Source organism: Muscardinus avellanarius (assembly GCF_963383645.1).
Source record: "Muscardinus avellanarius genome assembly, chromosome: 12".
Classification (NCBI taxonomy): Eukaryota; Metazoa; Chordata; class Mammalia; order Rodentia; family Gliridae; genus Muscardinus; species Muscardinus avellanarius.
In genome coordinates, this window is record NC_137798.1 from 5,006,046 (window position 1) to 5,028,759 (window position 22,714).

At 55.2% G+C, this 22,714-nt stretch overlaps 1 protein-coding gene across 1 annotated transcript; it reads right to left on the reverse strand.

Annotated features, from left to right (window-relative positions):
- Positions 1-396: 396 nt before the first annotated feature.
- On the reverse strand, positions 397-22,699 carry DNAJC17 (DnaJ heat shock protein family (Hsp40) member C17; the record flags this gene model as incomplete). The annotated part of the gene is made up of 11 exons (XM_080707385.1): positions 397-516; positions 6,316-6,426; positions 6,818-6,898; positions 8,273-8,350; positions 8,711-8,748; positions 9,282-9,378; positions 9,577-9,662; positions 12,140-12,227; positions 12,437-12,495; positions 12,773-12,842; positions 22,622-22,699. 11 exons carry the CDS (start codon positions 22,697-22,699, stop codon positions 397-399), a joined length of 906 nt encoding a protein of 301 aa, XP_080563511.1.
- Positions 22,700-22,714: the final 15 nt, after the last annotated feature.

Sequence of the window (22,714 nt, forward strand, 5' to 3'; positions counted from 1 at the left end):
CTGCAGCCCCGCACGGCAGGCAGGGCAGGCAGCGAGGGCCTCTGAACCCTGCCCCGCACTGCGGCCCTGGCCTGGCTGCGCCCGCCCCCTCTGGCCAGATGGGGGGAGCTCCAGCCCCAGCCCTGGAGGGCGGCCCAGGGCCTGGGCGGTTGGGTCCTGAGCTGGTCCAAGCCAATAAAGGGCTCTGATGAGTGGTTGCCTCTGTGCTCTGCCTGCGCCATGACTCTGCTGGGGGCCAGCCCGCCTCGGGAGGGAGCCCCGGTCTTGGGTGTGCGCCCTCCGCCCTCGAGGAGCCCAGCACGCCGCACAGGTATGAAGCACAGGCAGAGTCTTTTAAAAGAGTTTATTGGTGCTGTTTAAAAAACGGGCGGTGGGCTGGGAGGCCGGAGTCCGAGGCTACGTGGGCTGCCCCGCGTCCTCCTGCAGCATCTGGGCGGCCAGCTGCTGGCGCTCGGCGGCCTGGCGCAGGCGCATCATGACGAGGCTCTCGTAGTCTCGCTCCGACAGCACCGAGCCCTGCAGGACAGGGGGCGGTCAGGGCAGCAGGGCCTGGTCAGCCGCAGGCTAAGAGTTGGGGAGGGAGGGAGGCAGAGGCAGGGAAGGGCGCGGAGGGGCCCGCAAGCTCTTCAGCAGGCCCCCCCAGCCCGAAGCCCAGCGATCTCCCGCCGGGGGCCTCTAGGCGGCTCTGGGGCATCTCTGGATCAGGCTCTGGCTGGTTCAGCGGCTCACAGTGGCCCAGCTCCTGCTGAGGCCATGGGGGATGCAGCCCCTCCTGCCCCTCTTCCTAAAGCACACACCAGGGCTCCTGGAGGGCTGGGCCCATGGCTTTCTCTTAAGAGCTTGCTGGCACTGTGTGGAGGATTAAGGAGGGCTACACATTAATAATCAAAAGAATAACAAACCACCACCTCCAGGGCCACCGCTGGGAGGCGGAGAAGCCGCCAGCCCCAGGCCTGATGAGTCTGAGTCAGAGTGCTTCCTCCCTCAGTGGCGCTCAGAGCAAGATGAGGCCCACGTAGTCGGCAGAGGCCAGCCAGGCCAGGGGCTGCACATGCAGCAGAAGGCTCCAGGGCCTCCACCAGAGGTCGGCGCGGCAGGCCAGCTGGACAGCGCAGTGGCAAGGGACCCCGGGAGCGAGGGGGTGGCGGGAGTTAGGCGGCCAGGCCTGGTCAGCTGGTCTGGAGTAAATGGCCAGAGAAACATGGGCCCACCCCTCCTCCTCTCCCCAGGAGAGCTGGCCAGCCCCTGCCGCCACCCAAGAGGGTGAGTGAGGCCTGGCAGCAGGGAGGCCCGGAGCACTAGGCAGGTGCAGCAGCCCCTGGGAGGCCCTGGGGTAACACCAAGGGAGGAGGAGGAAACCAGGCAGCAGGCTGGGTAGTGGGTGCGGGCCATGGGGAGGGCAGCACTCCCCGCAAGCCCTTGCTGCTCTGCCAAGAAGGCTGGGAGTGGGCCTTGGCATGCCCCAGCCCCGCCCTGGGAGGAGTGAGCCTGGCACCGGCAGGGGCTGCTCCTGCTAACGCCCTCTGCTTCCTTCCCCCAATTCCTGCGGGCTCTGCTAATGAGGGCCTGTCAGGCCCCAGGCTGAGTCACCCGCACCAGGGACAGGTGTCGCTTCCACCCCCAACATTGTCCCACACGCCCACCTTGCGGGCCCTCCCAGCCCGCTGCTGGAGACCGGGTCTGGGGCCAGGCCGCGGCGAGCTGTGAGGGGAAGGGAAGCGGCCTGGTGACACACCAGGCGGGGCGGCTCCAGGAGGACCCGCGCTCCCCACTGCCCTGGGTGTTGGTCACAGCAGCCCCAACCCCTGCCTGCGGATGCTGCAATTACCAAGAGCCTGAAACCCGGCTTCCCACCTGACTGAGTCAGCTGAAAACAAAACACATCCGCACCGCCGCACTGGCACAAACAGCCAAGCCAGTAATCAGTCCCGCAGCCGCCGGCAGAGCAGAGGGCACGGCCTGCACTGGCCTCCGGACGGGCAAGGGCTGGGCCGCCACAGGGTGAGCTGCCCACCCGCCCCCCGCCGCGGAAGGGCACGCGTCTGTCCTCGCCGGCCAAGACCCACCTCCGTCCCTGTGCCCGGCTCCCTCGCTCCGGTCCGTAAGTGCTGCTTTCCCCTCTGGGTTTTTTTCCACTGTCCTATCAAGTAACCAGGCCACTCCTGTCCCTGTGGGAACTCCTGCTGCCAGGACTCCGGCTCCCTGCTCTCCTGGACAAACAGGCCCCTCTTCCCCGGCCGTGTCTCCCTAAGATGCTGGCCGGAAGGCGGTGCTGAGTGGAACCCGGGCTCTGCTCCTGCCCACGAGGGCGGCCTCCCGCTTCAGCAGGGACCAGACGGACCCTAGCCACTCCTGAACACCATCTGCCGCCCGCCCCGGCCCATGGAGAACTGGAGGAAAGGCTCCTTCCGCAATGCCGCCTTCTTCAAGCGGCTGACTCTGGGCCGGCCGCGGCGACTCCTCCGGCGGCAGGGCAGTGTGCTGAGCCAGGCCAGCACTGCGGGCGGCGACCACGAGGAGTACAGCAACAGAGAGGTCATTCGGGAACTTCGAGGGAGGCCGGATGGCCGGCGCCTGCCCTTGTGGGGCGACGAGCAGCCCCGGGCCACCCTGCTGGCCCCACCCAAGCCCCCACGCCTCTACCCAGAGAGCTCCAGCTGCCCCAACATCCTGGAGCCACCGGCCACCTACTCTGCCGCCTCCGCCACCCTGCCCTCCCTGCCCTCCGCGCTCTCCCTGGCGGGTACCCTCCACCAATCAGAGGACGACCTTTCGGACACTCCCTCCTTCCAGAGGATGCCTGCTCCGGACCTCAGTGACCCCTTCTTCTCTTTCAAAGTGGACCTGGGGATTTCACTTCTTGAAGAAGTTCTACAGATGCTGAGGGAGCAGTTCCCCCGCGAGCCAGCTCCTGAACGGGGTGAGGGTGCGCACATCTGGGGTGACTGGAGGAGCCGGGGCCCAGGGACCCAGGGAAGGAGGGCATAGTCGTGAATGACAGAAAGGGCCGGGATAGAACCACAGGGCGCTGCCTGCCCTCCGGGTCCTGAACATCCTCTGTGTCACCCAGAGCGGAGGGACAGAGGCCAGCCGGCGATGTTAAGGGGTCACTTTCTGGCAGAGGGCCTGAAGGAAGGTGGGAGCCGGGAAAGGAAGGCCACACCCCGCAACCACAGGAAGTGGCAGAGGCCAGAAGAGGGACAGGGCGGCTCAGGCGAGGCGGGTGGGAGGGAGGCCACAGACTGGGCGGGACAGCAGGGCCGTGCACCAGCCTCCTGGAGCCACCCTCGACAGAGATGTCACAGGGTGTGTGTGCGCAAAAGGGGTCCAAAACTCCTGAAGAAGAAAGTGGGAGGCCTACAGGAGAGGGAGGCAGGCTCGCCTTTGTCCAAGCTGGTGGCTGTTTGCTGTATGTGACGCTAAAATTTAAATTAATTGAAATAAAGTAGAATTATGAATTCACTTCTTTGTCGCACTAGCTATCCTTCAGATAGCTATCCTTCAACAGCCAACCTGGTTAGCGGCTCCCAGGCTGGACAGCGGGGCAGGGACACTGACCGCGCGGTCGTCCAGGCATGTGCTGGCCGACACCGGCTGGAGCCAGGGGAAGGGAGACACCCAGGCCTGCAGAGCGAGCGGTAGGTGAAGGTAGAGTGAAGGGCGAGAAAGAGCCAGGCCAGCCATCAGCAGACATAAGGGCACGAGAGGCGGCCTGAGCACCGCCAGGAGCTCCCGGGGAGGCCAGCCCAGGCACGGACCAGCTCCCCGAGACGGCCTGGGGAATTCCCACACCTCTCAGCCACGGGAGCCTTTGGGAAATGGCGCACAAACAGCGGCAGACGCACTGCCTGGAAGAGCGGAGGACTGCATCAGGAGGAGGTCTAACCCAGGAAGCAGTGAGGACCCTCCGCCAGGACGGGGAGCCCCGCCTCACCCCACCACAGTGCGGCTGCAGCAGGCCAAGGCGCCAGCTGCGCGGCTGCCCTGCCAGGGGCCTGGCCAGACCTGGACCCAGAGCCCAGCAGCACTCAGCTGGACCACAGGTCTGCAGCCCAGGCTCTGGCAGCCGGCAGGTGGGGAAGGCCGACACGCGCCACCTCCACGAGCCCACCTGTGCCTCTGCTTCCCTCCTCTGGGCAGAGGTGCTGAGCTGTGTCCTCCTCTGAGGATACAGGAGATAATAAACAAAGATGTTTTTATTGGTGCATTTTAGTCATATATCTTAAAGGGGACAAAATGGTAGAGGCATACATGCATAAATAAAGTTCTAACAGCTTATGCAGTGTTACCTGGAGCTGTGAAATCTTGGGGCTTAGCCAGGCGCGGTGGCACACTCTTATAATACTAGCATTCGGGAGGCTGAGACGGGAGGATCGCGGTTCACGGACAGCCTCAGCTACTTAGTGAGGCCCTCTGCAACTCAGTGAGACCCCGTCTCAAAGTAATAAAAAATAGGGTAGGGAGTGTAGCTCAGAGGTCGAATGCCCCTGGAGTCCATACCCAGACACACACACACACACACACACACACACACACACACACACACACACACACAATAGAGAAGGGAGCTGGGCTTAGGCAATGGAATGAGATCTTTTATTATTTCTAATTAATTAATTAATCAATCAATTAATTAATTTTTGTGGTACTAGGGATTGTGCCCAGGGACATTCTATCTCCAGGCTACACCCCCAGCTCTATTTCATTTTATTTTATTTTAATTAATTCATTTTTTTTTGCAGGTCTGGGGATGGAACCCAGGGGCATTAGACCTTCCAGCTACATCCCCAGCCCTATTTTTTATTCTTTATTTTGAAACAGGGTTTCACTAAGTTGCGGAGGTCCTCACTAAGTAGCTAAGGCTACTGTCTCAGCCTCCCAAATGCTGGGATTACAAGTGTGAGCCACCAGCCCGGCTTATTTTTATTTTGAAACAAGGTATCATTAGGTTGATGAAAGTCTCACTATTTAGCTGGGCATGGTGGCACACGCTTTTAATCCCAGTATTTAGGAGGCTGAGACAGGAGGATCACTGTTCGAAGATAGCCTCAGCTACTACTTAGTGAGGCCCTTTGCAATTCCGTGAGACCCTATTTCAAAATAAAGAATTTAAAAAAGGGCTAGAGGTGTAGCTCAGAGGTAGAATGCCCCTGAGCAAAAAAAAAAATGGTTCCATCCCCAGTAGCAAAAAAAGAAAAAAAGAAAAAAAAAGTCTCGTCTCACTGTTTGCGAAGGGTGTCCTCAAACCTGCAATCCTCCTGTCTCAGCCTCCCAAGTAGTGGATCACACAAAAAATGCACCACCGCCCCAGCTAATGAGGTCTCTTTTAAATCAGGGTCCTGGTTGAGCTCAGGCCGGTTCATGCCTTTCCTCTGTCCAGTGTCTGGGACACATTCCCAGAAGATGTTGAGTCTCTCAGAGAGGTGGGGGAACAGGCGGGTGAGTAGAGCCCCTGCTAACCCGTGGGGGCTATGGACACACCATAAAAGCACTCAGACTGTTTCAAAGAAAGAGCCAGGCTGTTGGCTCTTGCCCCAAAAAGCACCAAGGTGGGGCAGGTGTTACCCGGCACCTGCAACCCCAGCTTCTGCATCCAGGTCAGAAAACACCAGGCCATGGGGTGGGGTGAGCACAAGGCTCCCTGGAGCTGAGCTCTCAGAGCCTGCACGGGGCTAGCTGAAAGGTGCACACCTCGCCCCCAGCAGTGCACCCGGACTCACGGCACCCCAGGGCCAGCAGGGGCCCCGGAGAAGTTGCTAGGCTGAGATGACAGCAACAGCAAGCGAAAGCAGGTGGAGGCCTTAGGGAAGTTCCAGGGCGCGGAGAATTCTGGGATGGGCTCAGATGGCGGGAGCCCTGGGGGAGCTGCCTCTTGACAGTCCTGTCTGCCTGGGAGCCAGACACCTGGGAAGTGAACAGCTGGGCAAGGACGCGGCTGCCCTGTCACCTGCCTTCCCTGCAGCGCTCCGCTAAGCTCCCAATCTTCACCCAAACCAGCGACCTGCGGGCCTCGGGGGGCCGACAGCAGGAGACGGCGTGGGGCACCGTCTTGGGCCTCAGTGGCACAGCGTGTGCTCAGCGCACACGAGGACCTGGGTCCATTCCCCAGCCCAGAATGACAACAAGAACGTAAAGAGGAGGCCTGGGCGCAGAGAGCAGAAGCAGCCCGGGGAGCCTGCGCCACTCAGGCGGCGGGATACCCACCCCACTCTCCTCCTGCTTATCTGGACGGGAAGGAAAGGGCCCTGAGATTAGCGCAAACGGGGAGAGCCCTGCGCCCTAACCAGGCCCAGCCAACGGAAGCCCCGCCCTTACCTTGGACAGTCCTGGACGGCTGGAACCTGCCATGCCCTGGGGTTGTCCCTCCAACCAGGAAACCTTCAGAGGGTTATCCACCAGGCCCACTTCATTCTGGACAGCCAGCTCCTGCCAATCAGAGCATCCAGCCCTCGTCTCACCTGTCAAATCGGCTGTGCTGGCTCTCTCTACCCCACAGGAAGACCAGAACCAGCACTGCAGTCCCCCAGAGCTGGGCGACCTCAGCCACCTGCATACGGTGATGTGCAAAGCCCGGCCCTTCTGTGGGGAGAGAGGAGGAGCACGGCGAGGGCTAGGGCTCAGCACGCGGAGGGCGAGGAGCCAGCCAGCACAAATTCACAGAGCGTTCTCCCTGCCAAGGAGCAGGGCGCCTGTGGAGCCGTGGCTCTCAGCGGGCCCAGAGTCCCCTGGGGAGCATGGATCACCTAACTTGGAGGGCCCCCAAAAGTGAGTCGCCCTCCTAGGATGACAAGGACGCAGGGCCCCGCGCCCCACTCACCGCAGCCTTGACGGTCGCGAACTCCACCACAGCGGTGCCTGTCTTCTTGCTGGAAAGCACCAGGTTGAGAACCTCACCATACTGTGGGGACAAGGGGCTTCCAGTGAGCACGGCTGGACGGCTGGCCCGGCCTACCCTATGCCAGAGATGTGCGAGCTGTCTGGAGGCCCACTGGGACATTTTCACCCTGGGGATAACATTCGTTCATTCATTTTCAGTACTGGGGACTAAACCCAGCGGCATTCTACCACCTAGCTGCTCCCCTAGCCCTTTTTATTTATTTTATTTGGTGGTGCTGGGGATTGAGCCCAGGGATATTCTACCTCTGAGGTACACCCTCAGCCCTATTTTTTATTCTTTATTTGGAATCAGGGTCTCCCTAAGTTGCACAGGGCCTCACTAAGTAGCTGAGGTTGGTCCCAAACCTGGATCTTCTTGTCTTAGCCTCCCAAGTACTGGGATTACAAGTGTGCCACCATGCCCAACGCTTTTATTTATTTTAAAACAGGACCTCAAGCCAGGCGTGGTGGTGCATGCTTGTAATCCCCGCGCTTGGGAGGCAGAGACAGGAGGATTGTGTAGGTTCGAAGCCAGCTGTGCTGGCTTAAGAGACCCTGTTTCCAAATAAAAATATAAAAATAGGTCTGGGAGTGTAACCCGGAGGTAGAAGAGTTTCCAGGAACCCCAGTACCACCAAAAAAATAAAAAATAAAACAGGACCTCACTAAGTTGCTGAGGCGGGTTTTTTTTTTTTTTTTTTTTGGGTGGTACTGGGGTTCCTGGAGGCCTTTCTACCTCCGGGCTACACTCCCAGACCTATTTTATACCTTTTTATTTTTGGAAACAGGGTCTCTTAAGCCAGCGCAGCTGGCTTCGGACTTGCGCAATCCTCCCAGGCACAGGGATTATAAGCGTGCGCTACCACGCCTGGCCTGAGGCGGGTCTTGAACCTGTGCTCCTGTCTCAGTCTCCCAAGTACTGGGATTACGTCGTGCGTCACCATGCCTGGCTGGGGATAATATCTTATTATCTTATTGCTAGAGAACCCAGAGAAGTAAGATCGGAGATGGGAAAGAGATTAGGTTTTTCCAGGACTGCAGGACAGCAAAGAAGATGAGCCAAGGACGGGGACTCAGGCGGCACGAGCACCGCCTCAGCTGGGCGAAGGGGCGGGGAAGATGGAGCTTTGTGCCAGGCTCGCTCAGCCAAGCCCTGGCTTCCGAGGCCAGAGCCAGACCGCGGCAGCGAGGGGAGAACCGGCTGGGGAAGGGGGGTACGGCAACCCAAGTGTCAGGGGACTGTGGCTGGGCGTGTCTAGACTGCCCCAAGCTCTCTGAACAGCAATGACTAGAAAAGCAGCAGAGATGTGAGGGGAGGTCCAGCAGTAGAGTCCTGGCTGGGCTGCGCCATGGTGGAGGTGCAGGAGGGGAGGAGGTCAGCAGAGCCAGGCCAGACCTTTTGCAAGAGTCGCAGGAGGACATCTTTGGAGTAGCCGCCTTGGGATTCATCCTCCTTTTTGCATTTCCATTTTAGCTGAAAAGACAGCGGCACCAAACATGACCGTTGGCGGGACTACACCCTGGAACCGAGCTCAACAGTCTGAGCAGACACCTGTAATCCAGGGAGCAGCACAAAAACATTCTTCCCAGGAAAACGGCCAGGCGCCTGCTCCCCTCAGCAGTGCCTCCGCCCTGTAAGGGACTCTCCTCAGGGGCTGCAGACACCTGGCCTGAGAGCTCTGAGAACAGCCCTGGTCCCCGGCGGCAAGGGATGGGAGGGAGCGCAGTGCGCTGCCCTCGGACACCGGCATCCCTGTCAGGACCCCTGAGCCACAGGAAGCATCCGCTCTGTGGACAGGAGGTGCTGTGAGGAGCCCACAGATCCCCGGCTCACCTTTAGTTTGGGAGTTCCTTCAGTGTCTTCCACCTTTCCTAGAAATAACAAGAAAAGAAGAAAGGTAGAATATGAGGGGATCCGAGGTTCTCCCAGGGAGAGTCAGCCCAGAGCCAGAAGACCTAGAAAAAGCGGCTCCTGATGTCACCGAGGGTGGCATCTACCCTGCCCTTGGAGCCGGGCCCGTGGGGACAGTAGGTACGATTCAGTCATCCCCAGGCGGCCTGCCTGGCCACCTCGTAAAGGTCACCGTTAGCTCTCCACACGAAGGCCTGGACGCAGTCCTGGGGGTGGAAGGCAGAGATACAGACCACACGGTTCTGTATGGAAAGCAGAGTACCCACGGCCTTTTCCCAGTGGGCTGCTCCAGAGAGGCATCTCGGCTTGGAACCAAGAACAACGCGGCCAGGAGAGCGCAGGCGGTGATGAGCACAGGCCCCAAGAGCAGGCAGGAGGAAGGGACGGGTGGCATGTGTCGGAGTGGGGTGCTATGGGGTGCTTGCAGGGCCCCCGCAGCAGAAGCCGCAGCCACTCCGGCGAGAAGCCAGTGGAGACGGGAGTGGAACCTCACCTCTCAGCCTCTGCTCGCGGTCCTGGCGGATCTGCTCCAGGATCAGCTTCTGCTGCTCCTGCAGCTGCCGGGAACCCTCTTCTCGCAGACGTGCGATCTGCAGAGTGTGGGGAGGGGTGACAGTTCTGTGCAGGTCCAATTTCAGGGTGGTTCACCCTGTAAAAGTGCCCGGGAGGCTCCACGTGCAAACCAAGGCTCAGCAAGCCGTGGTCGGGCCAGGTCACCCAGCTCCCCGCGAGGTGGCAGGATCACAGCGCCCACTGCAGCAGCCCCCCGCCCCCTCCCGGGCGCTCACCTCCTGCTCTAGCGTCCTGGTGCTCTGGTTCTCCTCCTCGTCCTCACTCCCCTGGGCCTGGGCCTGCCGCTCCCGGGCCTCCAGGTCTAGGCACAAGGGTGGAATGACCCGGTTGCCGGTCAGCACACCGAGCCTCACACAGGGGAGCTACAGTACTTCCTGCTCCCCCCTACCGTGCCCATATACCCGCAAGTTACTTTCCACTGAGAAAAGTCACAGAACGAAGAGGCGTGGGCTCCAGTCCAGACGCGGCCGGGGTCGGGAAGAGCTCGAGCTCAGGCTGGCCGAGCTGGCCCTCCACCGCGGGGCGGGGTGTGGGCGGCGTCTGTGCCAGCAGCCCGGCCTGGTGTCAGGCACGCGTGGTGAGCGGCGGCCTCTGCTCCTGGGTTTGGCACCGCAGCCCGCGCTGGCCCTGTCTTGGCTTTGGCTCACTCCCCACCCGAGCTCCAGTTCTCACCGTCCCCTCTCCCCCTCGCCGACTACAGCGGGCCGGGCCGAGGGAATCCTCCAGGCTGCACCCAGGAGGAGAGGGTATCGCCCAAGTTCCTTGGCCTTCCTGTGGCCCTGTGCCAGGCCTGCTGGCGGAACAAACCCTTCTCACTCAGGCCGGGGACTCACTGCTTTCCTTCTGGTGTAATTACTTATCTAGAACCTCCTTTTAAAATTTATTTTTATTTCTATCTTTCTTTTTTGCAGTGCTGAGGATTGAACCCGGAGCCTTGCACACGCCAAGCAAATGCTCCACCACTGAGCTACCCCCAGCCCCCACCTTTTGGAAAGACTAACGGATGCGTTGAAAGCAGACGGTGGCACATGCCTGTATCCCTGGCTAAGGGTGAGCCCAACCTGGGCAACACAGTGTGCTTGTAATCACTGATTACAAGCACACGCTCGTAATCCCACTACTTGAGTGGCCAAGACAGGAGGATGAGGTTTGAAGCCAGCCTCAGCAACTTAGTGAGGTTCTCAACAACCTGTCAAGACCTTGTTTCCAAATGAAAAATAAAAGACAGAATGCTCCTGGGCACAATCTGTATATATATCTATATATGTATATATCTATAAATACATACATATGTATATAGACACACACATAAACACATATATATACACACACGTACACATACATGAGTAAATATTAAGCCAGGTGCAATGGTGCACACCTGCAATCCTAGCAACCTTGGGAAGCTAAGGCAGAAGGATTGAAAGTTTAAGGCTAGCCTAGGCAATTTAGTGAAATCCTGTTTGAAAACAAAAAATAAAAAGCAATGGAGCTGTAGGTCACACTGTGGGTGCCTTCACTAGACAGGCAAGGAGATACACTGAGGACAGAGCTCCTGGACCAATCTTTTTTTTGGTACTGGGGCCTGAACCCAGGGGCATTCTACCTCTTCATTACACCCCAGCCCTTTCTGATATTTACTTTGTAACAGTCTAAGTTGTGGAGTGTCCTCCTGAGTTACTGGACATGTGATCCTCCTGTCTCAGCCTCCCAGGCACTGGGATTGCAGGTCTACCATGCCTGGCAGCCTGGACCAATCTCACTGGGCTAATGAAAATATTTTAAAATTGATTTATAGACATACTGCTATCTGGTAAATTTAATGAAAATCACTAGATTGTATACTTGGAATGGTCGGTGTTGCTGTATGCAAAGTAGCTCAAAATGGTAACGTTTATGTTTTGTGAATTTTACCTCAATAAATTACTTTTAAGGTTAAAGTGCACTATTGTGATCTCAGCATTTGGGAGGTTGAGATGGAAGAATAGCGGTTCATAGACAGCCTCAGCTACTTAGTGAGGCCCTTTGTGACTCAGTGAGACCCTGTTTCAAAATAAAGAATTAAAAAATAGGATTGGGGGTGTAGCTTAAAAGTAGAATGCCCCTGGGTTCCATCCCTAGTACCACCAAAAAAAAAAAAAAAAAAAAAAAAAAAAAAAAAAAAGAAAGAAAGAAAGAAAGGAAGGAAGGGAGGAAGGAAGGAAGAGAAAAAGAAAACCCAGGGCTGGAGATAGAGCTCACCTGGGTTCAATCCCCAGCAATACAAAACAAACAGGAGTAGGAGGAAGAAAGGCAGGCAGCCTCTGAGGGGCTTCTCAGAGCAGAAGGCCTGGCAAGGTGAGGCTGGACACACACAGAGACCCGGCGTGCCACGGGGAATAAGAACCTTGATTTTTAAGAGTTTAAATTCCAGCTCCAGCAAATTCCCAAACTTTAATAGTAAATTTAGCAATTTCTATCACTTCTAAGTTTTTTCTTTCCTGGGGTACTGGGGATTGAACCCAGGCACATTCTACCTCTGAACTACACCCTCAGCCCTTATATTTTTACTTTGAGACAGACTGCTGAGGCTGGCCTCGAACCTGTGATCCTCCTGTTACAGACTTCTGAGTACTGGATTACAGGTAGCGCCAGAGCACTGGGCACTAAGGGTTCTTAGACCCGACCTCCCAGAACAGTTTTGCCCGAGTCTGGGCCAAGGGACTGATGCTGGAAAGGGGGCTCCAGGAAGGCAGGCGAGGGAGCTACGCCACGGCGCGGCCGCCCGGCCCGGGCACCCACCGAGCTTCACCTTCTTCCGCTTCTCATCAAGTTTCTGGGTCCTCTCTGCTGCCTGCTTCTTGGCTTTCCTGACCTTGTCATATGCAGCCTGCAGGAGGAAGGGACACAGAAAGCGGGCCAGCCAGAGAATGGGGAGAGCCCCGGCAAGCCTCCCGGGCCCGCCCCAGCCCAGCCCCATCTGGCAGCTGGATAACTGGGCTGGGGCATGGGCAGCAAGGCCTGTGCCACGAGGCACAGGGCGAGAGAGGACCGAGGCCGAGCGGCAGTGGTCTCTCCAGGGGAAGAGGAGGCACTTACCCTGGCCGCGGCATCGGTGAGGACCTCCAAGGCCTGAGAGAGCTGGTGGAAGAGTTCAGCTAGACACGAGGAGCAAAACACAGAGGCCAAAAGTCAAGTCAGACCTGGCACGCTACTGCTCAAAGCACTCGGAAGCCACAGGCGGGCAGGAGGGCTTCATCAGCAGGATGACAGACCTGCACGGATGGGGAGGGCATCGGCGCCATGGGCCCCACCACGTGCGAAGCCCAGAACTGCAGCGGGTGCCCACCCTGCAGGCATGCATACATGCGCAGAGCTCAGAGCTGGGACCGGCCCGGTGGGCCGCCTTTCCCCTGTTCCCACGGGGGCGCTCACCTGCTCTGGGATTATCCGGGTTCTTGTCTGGGTGGCAGGAGAGGGCCTTCTGCCTGTATGCCTTCTTCACCTGGAAGAGTCAAACACGTGGTCACTCACTCCCACCCCAGGGACAAACAGAAGCCCTGCTAAAGCGTAAGGGAAGGCCACGGGGGGAGCTGGCCGCTGCCCCGGCGGAAGGACCCGGTCTCCGTCCAGCCCAGTGGGCAATCTCACCGCGGTCAAGGGGCTCCCGAGAGGGAAGGAGCGCAGGACCCTGGCCTCTCTACAGGTACCTGCAAACAGCTACTCACTACAAACTCTTGGTGGGCACAAGAGCTGGGAACGCTTTCTGCAAGAAAATGTAGTCATCAATTTTTTTGTTTTGTTTTTTGTTATTTTGTGGCACTGGGGATGGAACCCAGGGGCATTCTACCTCTGAGCTACATCCTCAGCTCTATTTTGTTTCTTATTTGGAAACAGGGCCTCATTAGGTTGTGGGAGCCTAGCCAAGTTGCCGAAGCTGGCTTTGAACCTGAGATCCTCCTGTTTCAGCCTCCCAAGTATTGGGATTACAATCATGTGCCACCACGCACGGCTCTAAAATATACTTTCCTTTTGACCCAGTCCTGAGAATTTAGACTTGTAGAGACATGATAAAATAAATATACATCGATGGTAACTACAGCACTGCTCCAGGTGCCTCCTGGGACCAGCCAAACATCCATCAACACGGATCCATTTAAAACATTAAAAAGTACGGGCATGGTGGTGCACGTCTACAACCCCAGCAACTCTGGAGGCTGAGGCAGAAAGAGTTCAAGTTTGGGTCTAGCCTGAGCAATTTAGCAAGACTCTTATCTCAAAATAATTTGTGTGTGTGTGTGTGTGTGTGTGTGTGTGTGTGCGCGCGCGCGCGCGCGCTGTGGTTGTCTTTGAACCTGGTATCCTCCTGTCTCAGCCTCCCAAGTACTGGGATTACAAATGTGTGCTACCATGCCCAGCTCATTTTTTTATTTAAAAAAAAATTGTGTGGCTAGGTGTGGTGGCGCACGCTTGTAATCCCAGCATTCGGGAGGCTGAGACGGAAGGATCACGGTTCACGGACAGCCTCAGCTATTTAGTGAGGTCCTCTGCAACTCAGTGAGACCCTGCTTTAAAATAAAGAATAAAAAATAGAGCAGGGGGTGTAGCTTGGAGGTTGAATATCCCTGGGTTCCATCCCCAGACCTGCAAAAAAAAAAAAAAAAAAATTGTGTGTGTGTGTGTGTTACTAGGGATTAAATCGAGGGGCATTCTACCTCTGACCTATAACTCCAGCCCTATTTTTTATTTTGAAACAGGGTTTTACTAAGTTGAGGAGGGCCTTACTAAGTTACTGATGCTGGCTGCCAACCCGCAATCCTCCTGTTTCTGCCTGGCGAGTACTGGGATTACAAGCACGCACACTATGCCCGGCTTGGTTTCCCTGCTGACAGATCTGGCTGGGTAGCAGTGTTGCAGGTGCAGGCCTCCGTTCTACAGGCTACCTGTTGCTCAAATTCCTGGGAGGAACAGCTAAGCCAACTGGCTTTCCAGGCTTCTCAGACAGAACCAATAAACACTTCTGGACCAACTGTGCTAATAAGGGCCTTCAGAGGCAGGCAGCCAGCAGCTGCCCCGGAAGGCCTGCCAGGCAGGTCCATGACTCAGCTCCCACCTCCAGCCAGCCGCCCAGCACAGGGGCCATTGTGGTATGCTGCCCCCTGCTGGGCACGGCAGCCCCACACCTTCACTTGCCAGGGCAACCCAAGTGTGACTTTCCTGAATAGGCAGGAATAAGCCGGGCATGGTGGCACATGCCTGTAATCACAGTACTTGGGAGGCTGATAAGAGGATCTCAGGTTTAAGGGCAGCCTCAGCAAGTAGTGAGACTCTCATCAACCTAATGAGACCCGGTTTCAAGAAATAAAAATAAAATAGGATTGGGGGTATAGCTGAGAAGTAGAATGCCCCTGGGTTCCATCCCCAGTACCACAAAGAATAAAAAATTAGGTCAGGCGCGGTGGCGCACGCTTGTAATCCCAGCATTCGGGAGGCGGAGACCACACAACCAAAGCCAGAATGACAAAGATCTCAGATAAACAAAAGCCCACAGAACCTTAAGCTAATTCACAGGAATCTGGTCTTCCTCCTGAAGTCTAAGTCCCACTGCCCACCACCTACTCTCCATCTTAGGACACGAACTGAGTTGAGTGTGTCTTCAGTGCCCCAGAATTGTCACCCAGAACATAAACTACTGAAAGGCACAAAAAAGTGCTACGGAGAGCAAATTGTGGGGATTCTGCTGAGCTTCCTGGGTGGCAATGATTCTGTTCCTTTTATGGTTCCGTACCACCTTCCTGGTTAGCTTCTCCTAGACTGTGCCAGATGCCGGCATCTCCCTAGACGTGCTCCTAGTCTGCAGTTCCTTTTCTGATGATGTGGTCTGGAAAAACAGATAAACTGTTATAACTGTAGCCTCAAATGAGAATGTACAGGCATGGGAAGAACGAGGTTCCCCTTACAGACACAATAAATGTGCTTGGGGGCGGCAGCCTTGCTCTCCCCAGGACCCACCACAGTGTTTGCACCTTGTACTTGGTAGGCACACAAGACACACCTGTTGCACGAGAGGGGCAATCACTCAGTCCTTCTCCACCAGACACAGTCAGAAGGCCCCAACCGTGTCAATGACTTCAGTCCCCCGAGGACTAAGTAAGTGTGAACCCTGGGAGACCATTATTTCACAACTTCCCCTTCAACCTGCTCATACCTCCTGAAAGTCTGGCTACAGGAAGGACTTACAGGACAGCCGCAGCGGGAACTGAATGCTATCCCCACCGCTCACACCAGGAGGCGAAGGCTGAGGGAGCAAAGGAGCAGCTTCCCAGCCCTGCCCAGAAGCGCTGGACCGGGTCCTGCCACTTTCAGCCACCACAGCCCAGCAGGGCCAGGCCGCCCGGCCTCCCGCACCTCCACGGGCTGCGCCGCAGGCACACGGCAGGCCCTCTGACAATCTCCCTGCCTCCAGTTTCACCTCTTGAGGGGAACAAGTCACTGACTCACCCAAAAAAGCATGGCGCTGAGGGGTCCAATAAACAGCAGACGCCATCATTAACTTGAAAGAAAGGTGCCCCACAAAGAAGACATTATTTTTTAAAAGGCTGCTGCCCTTTCTATGTTACAACTTGGAGCCAGATAAGTAAGTAGTAGGAGTAATTAGGCCCCGTTCTCAAAAGCCAGGCTGACAGGCTGGACTCAGATAAGGACACACAGGAGACAGACCTGTGTGTCAACTGCATGAGCAAAGCCCGTGGGGAATCAGCTGGAAATGCACTGCAGGCCCAGGCCTGGAAATAGGCAGTCTGTAAGACCGTCTGGGCATCATTTCCTCCAAACCCGGGGAGGGGGGGCAGACACCTCCTCATCCCCTCAAGAGAGGCACACTCAGGTGGCTGGCTGAGTTCACAGGCAGGAAGTGAACTACAGAGCTCTGGGCACTTTGTTAGTTTGTTTGGTACTGGGGATGGAACCCACCCCAGCCCCTTTTTTTATATTTTATTTAAATTTTTTTTTTTCCCAGATCTGAGGTTGGAACCCAGTGGCATTTGACCTCCAAGCTACACCCCCTGCCTTATTTTTTTAATTCTTTATTTGAAACAGGGTCTCACTGAGTTGCAGAGGGCCTCACTAAGTAGCTAAGGCTGTCCGCCAACCGCGAACCTCTGGTCTCAGCCTCCCGAATGCTGGGATTACAAGTGTGCGCCACCACATCTGGCTCCATTTTTATTTTTTATTTTTGAAACAGGGTCTCAGCAGCCAGGCACGGTGGGGCACGCTTGTAATCCCAGTACTTGGGAGCCTGAGACAGGAGGATCACAGGTTTGCAGCCAGCAATTTAGTGAGGCCCTCTGCAACATATTGAGACCCTGTTTCAAATTAGGCCCAGTTCTCAAAAGCCAGGCTGACAGGCTGGACTCAGATAAGGACGCAAGGGAGACAGACCTGAAAAAAGAATAAAATTGAGCTGGGGGTATGTATAGCTTGGAGGTAGAATGCCACTGGGTTCCATCCCCAGTACCACACACACAAAAAGAAAGACTCACTAAGTTGCTGGGGCTTGCTTCAAACCTTCAACCCTCCTGTCGCAGCCTCCCAAGTACTGAGTTTACAGGTGTGTGCCATCATGCCCACCCAGCTACGGGCACTCATCTACAGTCCTCTCTGCCTGAGTGAAAGATTGGCCACTGCCACTCCTCACAGCCCGTGGCCCACGCTGAGACGAATCCCCAAACGTCGGGGCTGCTCCCAAGGCTCAGCACGAGCAGGGAGCCAGCCACCAGACCGGCACCTTCAGCTCAGTGCCCCCAACACGTGAGCCTGCTGGTGGCAACGAGATGATCCTGGGGGAACCCAGACTTCACGCCAACATCTCTCTCAAGCCGCTCACCATGGCCAGCGGACCTGTACGCCTGGAACACGTGGGGCGTGCGCGGCCGGCCCACTTCCCCACGCCGGGCTCTGGGTCCTTAGCCCTTTCCGACCTGCGGCTCTCAGGGTGTAGACTCCCATCCCCAGGTCTGCCAGATGGCCCGGGCTGGCGGTCCACTCTTCCTACTGCTTGCTGCCACCGCGATCCCTAGAGACCGGGGCCCAGCACAGCCTCTGCCCTCTCCTGGGGGTAGAGCTCCCTCTCTCTGAGCTTGGCACTTCCTACATCTCATTCACCCCCCCCCCCCCGCACCGCCCCAACAGACTGGTTTCCTTTATATTAGTGAAAGGAAGGTGTGCTGTATGCCGCCACCATGTCATACCCCATTAACATGGATGACTACAATGTACCAATAAAAATAAAAATAAGAAGTGTGTGTGAAGCCAGGTAGAGCGGCACGCTCCTGTGATCTCAGCAACTCGGGAGGCCGAGGCAGGAGGGTCACAAGTGTGAGGCCAAACTGAGCAACAATGGAGACTCTGTTTCAAAATAAAAAATGAGGCCAGATATGGTGGCCTGCCTGTAATCCCAGTACTTGGGAGACTGAGACAGGAGGATTGCCAGCCTCAGCAATTTAGTGAGGCTCTCAAGAGCCTACCAAGACCCTGTTTCAAAAAATATATAAAACCAGTCTGGAGGTGCAGCTCAGAGGTAGAATGCCTCTGGGTTCAATCCCCAATATAGAAATAAATAAATAAATGTAAATAAATAATAAAAAGGGCTGGCAATATAGTTAAGTGGTGAAGTGCCCCTAGGTTCATCTATAGTACCAGAAAAAGAAAAAAAAAGTGTTCCAATTTACTTATTTATTATTTATTTATTTATTTTGCAGTACTAGGGATAGAACCCAGGGGCATTCTACCTCCGAGCTACACCCCCAGCCCTATTTTTTATTCCTTATTTTGAAACAGGGTCTCACTGAATTGCAAAGGGCCTCACTAAGTAGTAGTTGAGACTGTCCTTGAACCGTGATCCTCCTGTCTCAGCTTCTTGAAAGCTGGGATTACAAGCATGTGCCACCATGCCCATCTCAAAGTATGCCAATTTAAAGAAAATAACTAAATAACAGTACTTAGGGAACAACAAATATAGGGAAAGCAGATATGCAAGTAAAAAAGCAAAGCCGAGATACTTGGGAAGTTGGGAAAGGAGGATCACAGGTTCAAAGCCAGCCTCAGCAACTTAGTGAAGCTCTCGGTAACTTAGTGAAACCCTGTTTCTAAATAATAAAATAGGTCTAGGGTGTAGAACAGAGGTAAAAGGCCCTTGGATTCCATTCCCAGTGCCACAAAAAACATATGGATACTTAAAAATATAAGTATGAATATAAATATTTTTAAAAGGGTCTTGCTAAGTTGCCCAGTATATATTTGAACCCTGCCTCAGCTAAAATAGAAACTGACTGTGTAGCTGCCTTTTATTTATTTATTTATTTATTTATTTATTTATTTATTTATTTATTTTGGCAGCACTGGTACTGAACCCAGGGACATTCTACCACTGAGCTCCTTCCCTTTTTATTTTGAAGCAGTCTCATTAAGTCACTGAGCCTGGCCTTGAATTTGCAATAATTCTGCCTCCGCCTTGCAAGTAGATAGGGTTACAGGTGTGGGCCATCTGTACTGTACAGTTTTGGGTTTTTTTTGTGGTGCTGGGGCTGGAGCCCCGGGGCAGTCTACCTCCCAGCTATAGGGCTGGGGTGAGCTTGGAGGGGGGATGGCCCTGGGTTCCGTCCCCAGTACCACAAAAACAAACAACAACACACTCCTGTAGCTCCCTGGTCAGCCATACCTGCTGGGTCTGCCCAAGCAGCTTTACGTACTTAGAGTCAAGTTTCCCTCTGCGTCTGACGGAATCGTGTGGCTCACAGGCTCTGTTGCCCTAACTGCTCCTGGGGTGTGGGTTATGAAAACAGCGCTGAAGGAGTAGAGAATTCCGGTTCGGGCAGGGGTTCTGCGTTCACCAGCCATCTTATGCTGGGCAAATCAATTAGACTCCTTGAGTCTTAATTTTCTCATCCATAAACTGGAGCTAATGGTCCCCGCCTACCTCACAGCCTCGTTTTGATGAGCACATCAAATGAGGTCATTTATGTGAAGGCACCTGGTATCGTATACACGTGAGGTATTATCTCGAATGCTAATGAGTGGCTTACCGCCTACAAACACAAATGAATCATTCGCTTTGACTTAAAAGGCAGCCAAGTAACATCAAAACTCCAGAGCTCTGGCCTGCCAGCCTCAGCCAAGTTAACAATCGCGGAGATACTGAGGACGAGGCTGCCAGATCCGAGGGCCTGCCCTCTGCGTCAGGCCTTAGTGAGGCAGCGGCTGGGGGTGAGTAAAACGAGGCTTGGTGCTCAACCTCCAGGTCTCAGCACTTGGTCCAGACAGAAGACTCTGGAAGGGCACCCTTGGGAGACAGGTGTCAATACATTTTAAATCCAGAAATGGCCCCCAGATGGCCACAGAATCAAGTCTACTCACCCTGTGACTTAGAGGCCCCCAAACGCTCCCCTTTCCAGATTCATCTCCTACAACAACCTTAACAGACTCCAGGCGATGCCCTGTTCATGGTCTCGCTAAGGCTGTTTACAAATATACCTTCATCTCATGATCCTCAAGCCCTTCTCTGCCCTCTGTCCTCAAAACTGATTCTTCTTGTAGCTAGGCGAGGTGGTGCAAGCATGTAATCTCAGCATTTGGGAGGCTGAGACAGGGGGATCATGGTTCACAGACAGCCTCAGCTACTTAGGCCCTTTGCAAGGCAGTGAGATCCTATTTCAAAGTAAAGAATAAAATAAATAAAAATAGGGCTGGGGGTATAGGTCAGAGGTAGGTAGAATGCCCCTGGGTTCCATCCCAGTACCGGAAAAAAAAAAAAAAAGAAAGAAAGAAAGAAAGAAAGAAAGAAAGAAAGCCTTCCCTGCCGGGCGTGGTGGCACACACTTGTAATCCCAGAACTGGGGAGGCTGAGACAGGAGGAGCAAACAGGTTTGAAGCCAGTCTCAGCTACTTAGTGAGGCTCTCAGCAACTTAGTGAAACCCTGTTTCTAATATAAAATAGGTCTGAAAATATAGCCCACAGGGAGAAAGCCCCTGGCTTCCATCTCCAGTACCATAACACACACACACACACACACACACACACACACACACACACGAAAGCCTGCCCTGATCCAGCTAATTATTCGAATGTCTTCATTCTTCCCTTTTCCTTTTATACTTTTATTGAACATTCTTCACTCTACCTCAAAGTTCAGTTTTCTCCACTGTGTAAGCTGCCAGAAAGCAGAGGTGAGGCCACAAAGAAGTCTGTCGGCAGGCAGACTCCAGAATTTGCTGATCTGAACGCAGCAGTGCACAGCAGTCGTCCTCAGCTTTCTCCACTTGCCTCCCCTCCTCCTTGAAAGCCTGAACCGCCTCAGCAGAGAATCACTGCTGTGCTGTCAGGTGAACCAGCACCGATCTGCAGGACCGGGATGAGTAAGAGGCTGAGGGTAAAGGGCGACCTTGGATAGGAACTGAGGGTTGTATTTGATTTGAAAACTTGCAAAGAAATGCTGGGCATGGCGGGACACTAATCCCAGCAACCTGTGAGGCTGACGCAGGAGCATTGCAAATTCAAGGCCATGCTCACCAATTTAGTGGGAAACCATGTCAAAATAAAATAAAAAAGGCTGCGTCCCGTAATCCCAGTACTTAGGCTAAGACAGGAGGATTGCAGGTTTGAGGCTGGCCTCAACAATTTAGCAAGTTCTTGCTTCAAAATAAAAAGGACTAGCCGGGCATAATGGTGCATGCTTGTAATTCCAGCATTCTGGAGGCTGAGACAGGAGGACTGTGGTTTGCAGATAGCGCCAGCTAATGAGTGAGGCCCTTTGCAACTCAGTGAGACCCTGTTTTACTCGTGTGTGTGTGTGTGTGTGTGTGTGTGTTACTGGGGATGGAATACAGGGGCCGGCGAGTCCGAGGGGCGGCTGGCCCCTCTGCGCCTGCGCAGCTGAGTCTCGGCGAGTGCTAGGCTGTGGCCCGAGCCTCCGAGAGGAGCGGCGGGGACGGCTGGTGTTTCAGTTTCCCAAGTACTGGAATTACAGGCGCACATCACCACTTCTGGCTCTATTTTTTTTTTCTTTTCTTATTTATTTTTTCATTCATTCATTCATTTTTATTTAAAATTTGGTAATGGGCACTGAACGGAGTGGCATTCTTCCTCCAAGCTACACCCGCAGTCCTTTTTTATTTTTTATTCTGAAACAGGGTCTCACTAAGTTACAGCGTGCTGACCTCAGATCTGTGATATTCCTGTCTCAGTCTCCCATGTGCGGGGATGATAAGGAAGGGCCACTGCACCCAGCTGGTGTTCAAGGTTATTCATACTAAAATATTAAGACTTATGAGCTTAATGCATCAGTAAAGGCTTTTAGTGCTTTCTATATTCTGTGGACACTTTATTTCATCTTCAGGGAGACATTCTGTGCAGGATGACATCTCTAAGTACCCTCTGGGTATCCTAACTCTTCGCCCCAGAGCCTATTCCTCTAGAAAGCTCACTCAACCCTTGAGCAGGGCAGCTCAGAAGTGCAGGGGCAGCTGGGCCTGGTGGCACACACGCTTGTAATCCCAGTGCTTGGGAGGCTGAGTCAGGAGGATCCCACAGGTTCGAAGCCAGCCTCAGCTACTTAGTGAGGCTCTCAGCAGCTTAGTGAGACCCTGTTTCCAAATAAAATATAAAAAAGGTCTGAGAGTGTAGCCTGGAGGTAGAAAGCCTCTGGGTTCCAACACCAGTAACACACACACACACACACACACACACACACACACACACACATCATAAAAAAAATAGAGCTGGGGGTGTCGCTGGAGGTAGAAGGAAAAAAGGAAGGAAGAAAGGAAGGGAGAAAGAGTCGGACTGAGGATGTAGCTCGGAGGTAGAATGTCCACGGGTTCAATTCCCAGTACCGGAAAAAAACCTTCCGCGCAGCCGAGGGCCGTCTCGCGGGCGCCCCACGCCGCCACTGCGTGCACACCCAGGCAGCGCGACTCCAGCCGCCGGCCTTCCCCGCCGCCCCTCCCGCGGGCTCCGGCCGCCGCCCAGCACTCGCCGAGACTCCGCTGCGCAGGCGCAGAGGGGCCAGCCGCCCCTCGGACTCCCCCGGCCCCTCCCAGCAGGCCACTGGGACCGCGCGGCCCGCCGGGGCGAGGGGCTCTGGCGCCCCGTTACTCGTGGGGCCTGGGCAGCCACCTGCGCCCGCCGGGCCGCCAAACCTGGAGAGCGGGAGCCGTCGCGGGCGAGGCGCCGGGGCAGCTGGGGCCGCCAGGCGGCGCAGAATCAGCCGTCCTAGCCACCGTGCTCACCTCTTTATCCGCCGCCTTCTCCTCGATGCCGAGCAGCGCGTACAGGTCCATTTGTAAGAGCTCCTTGGACACCGCCATGGTCTCGGTTCGGCC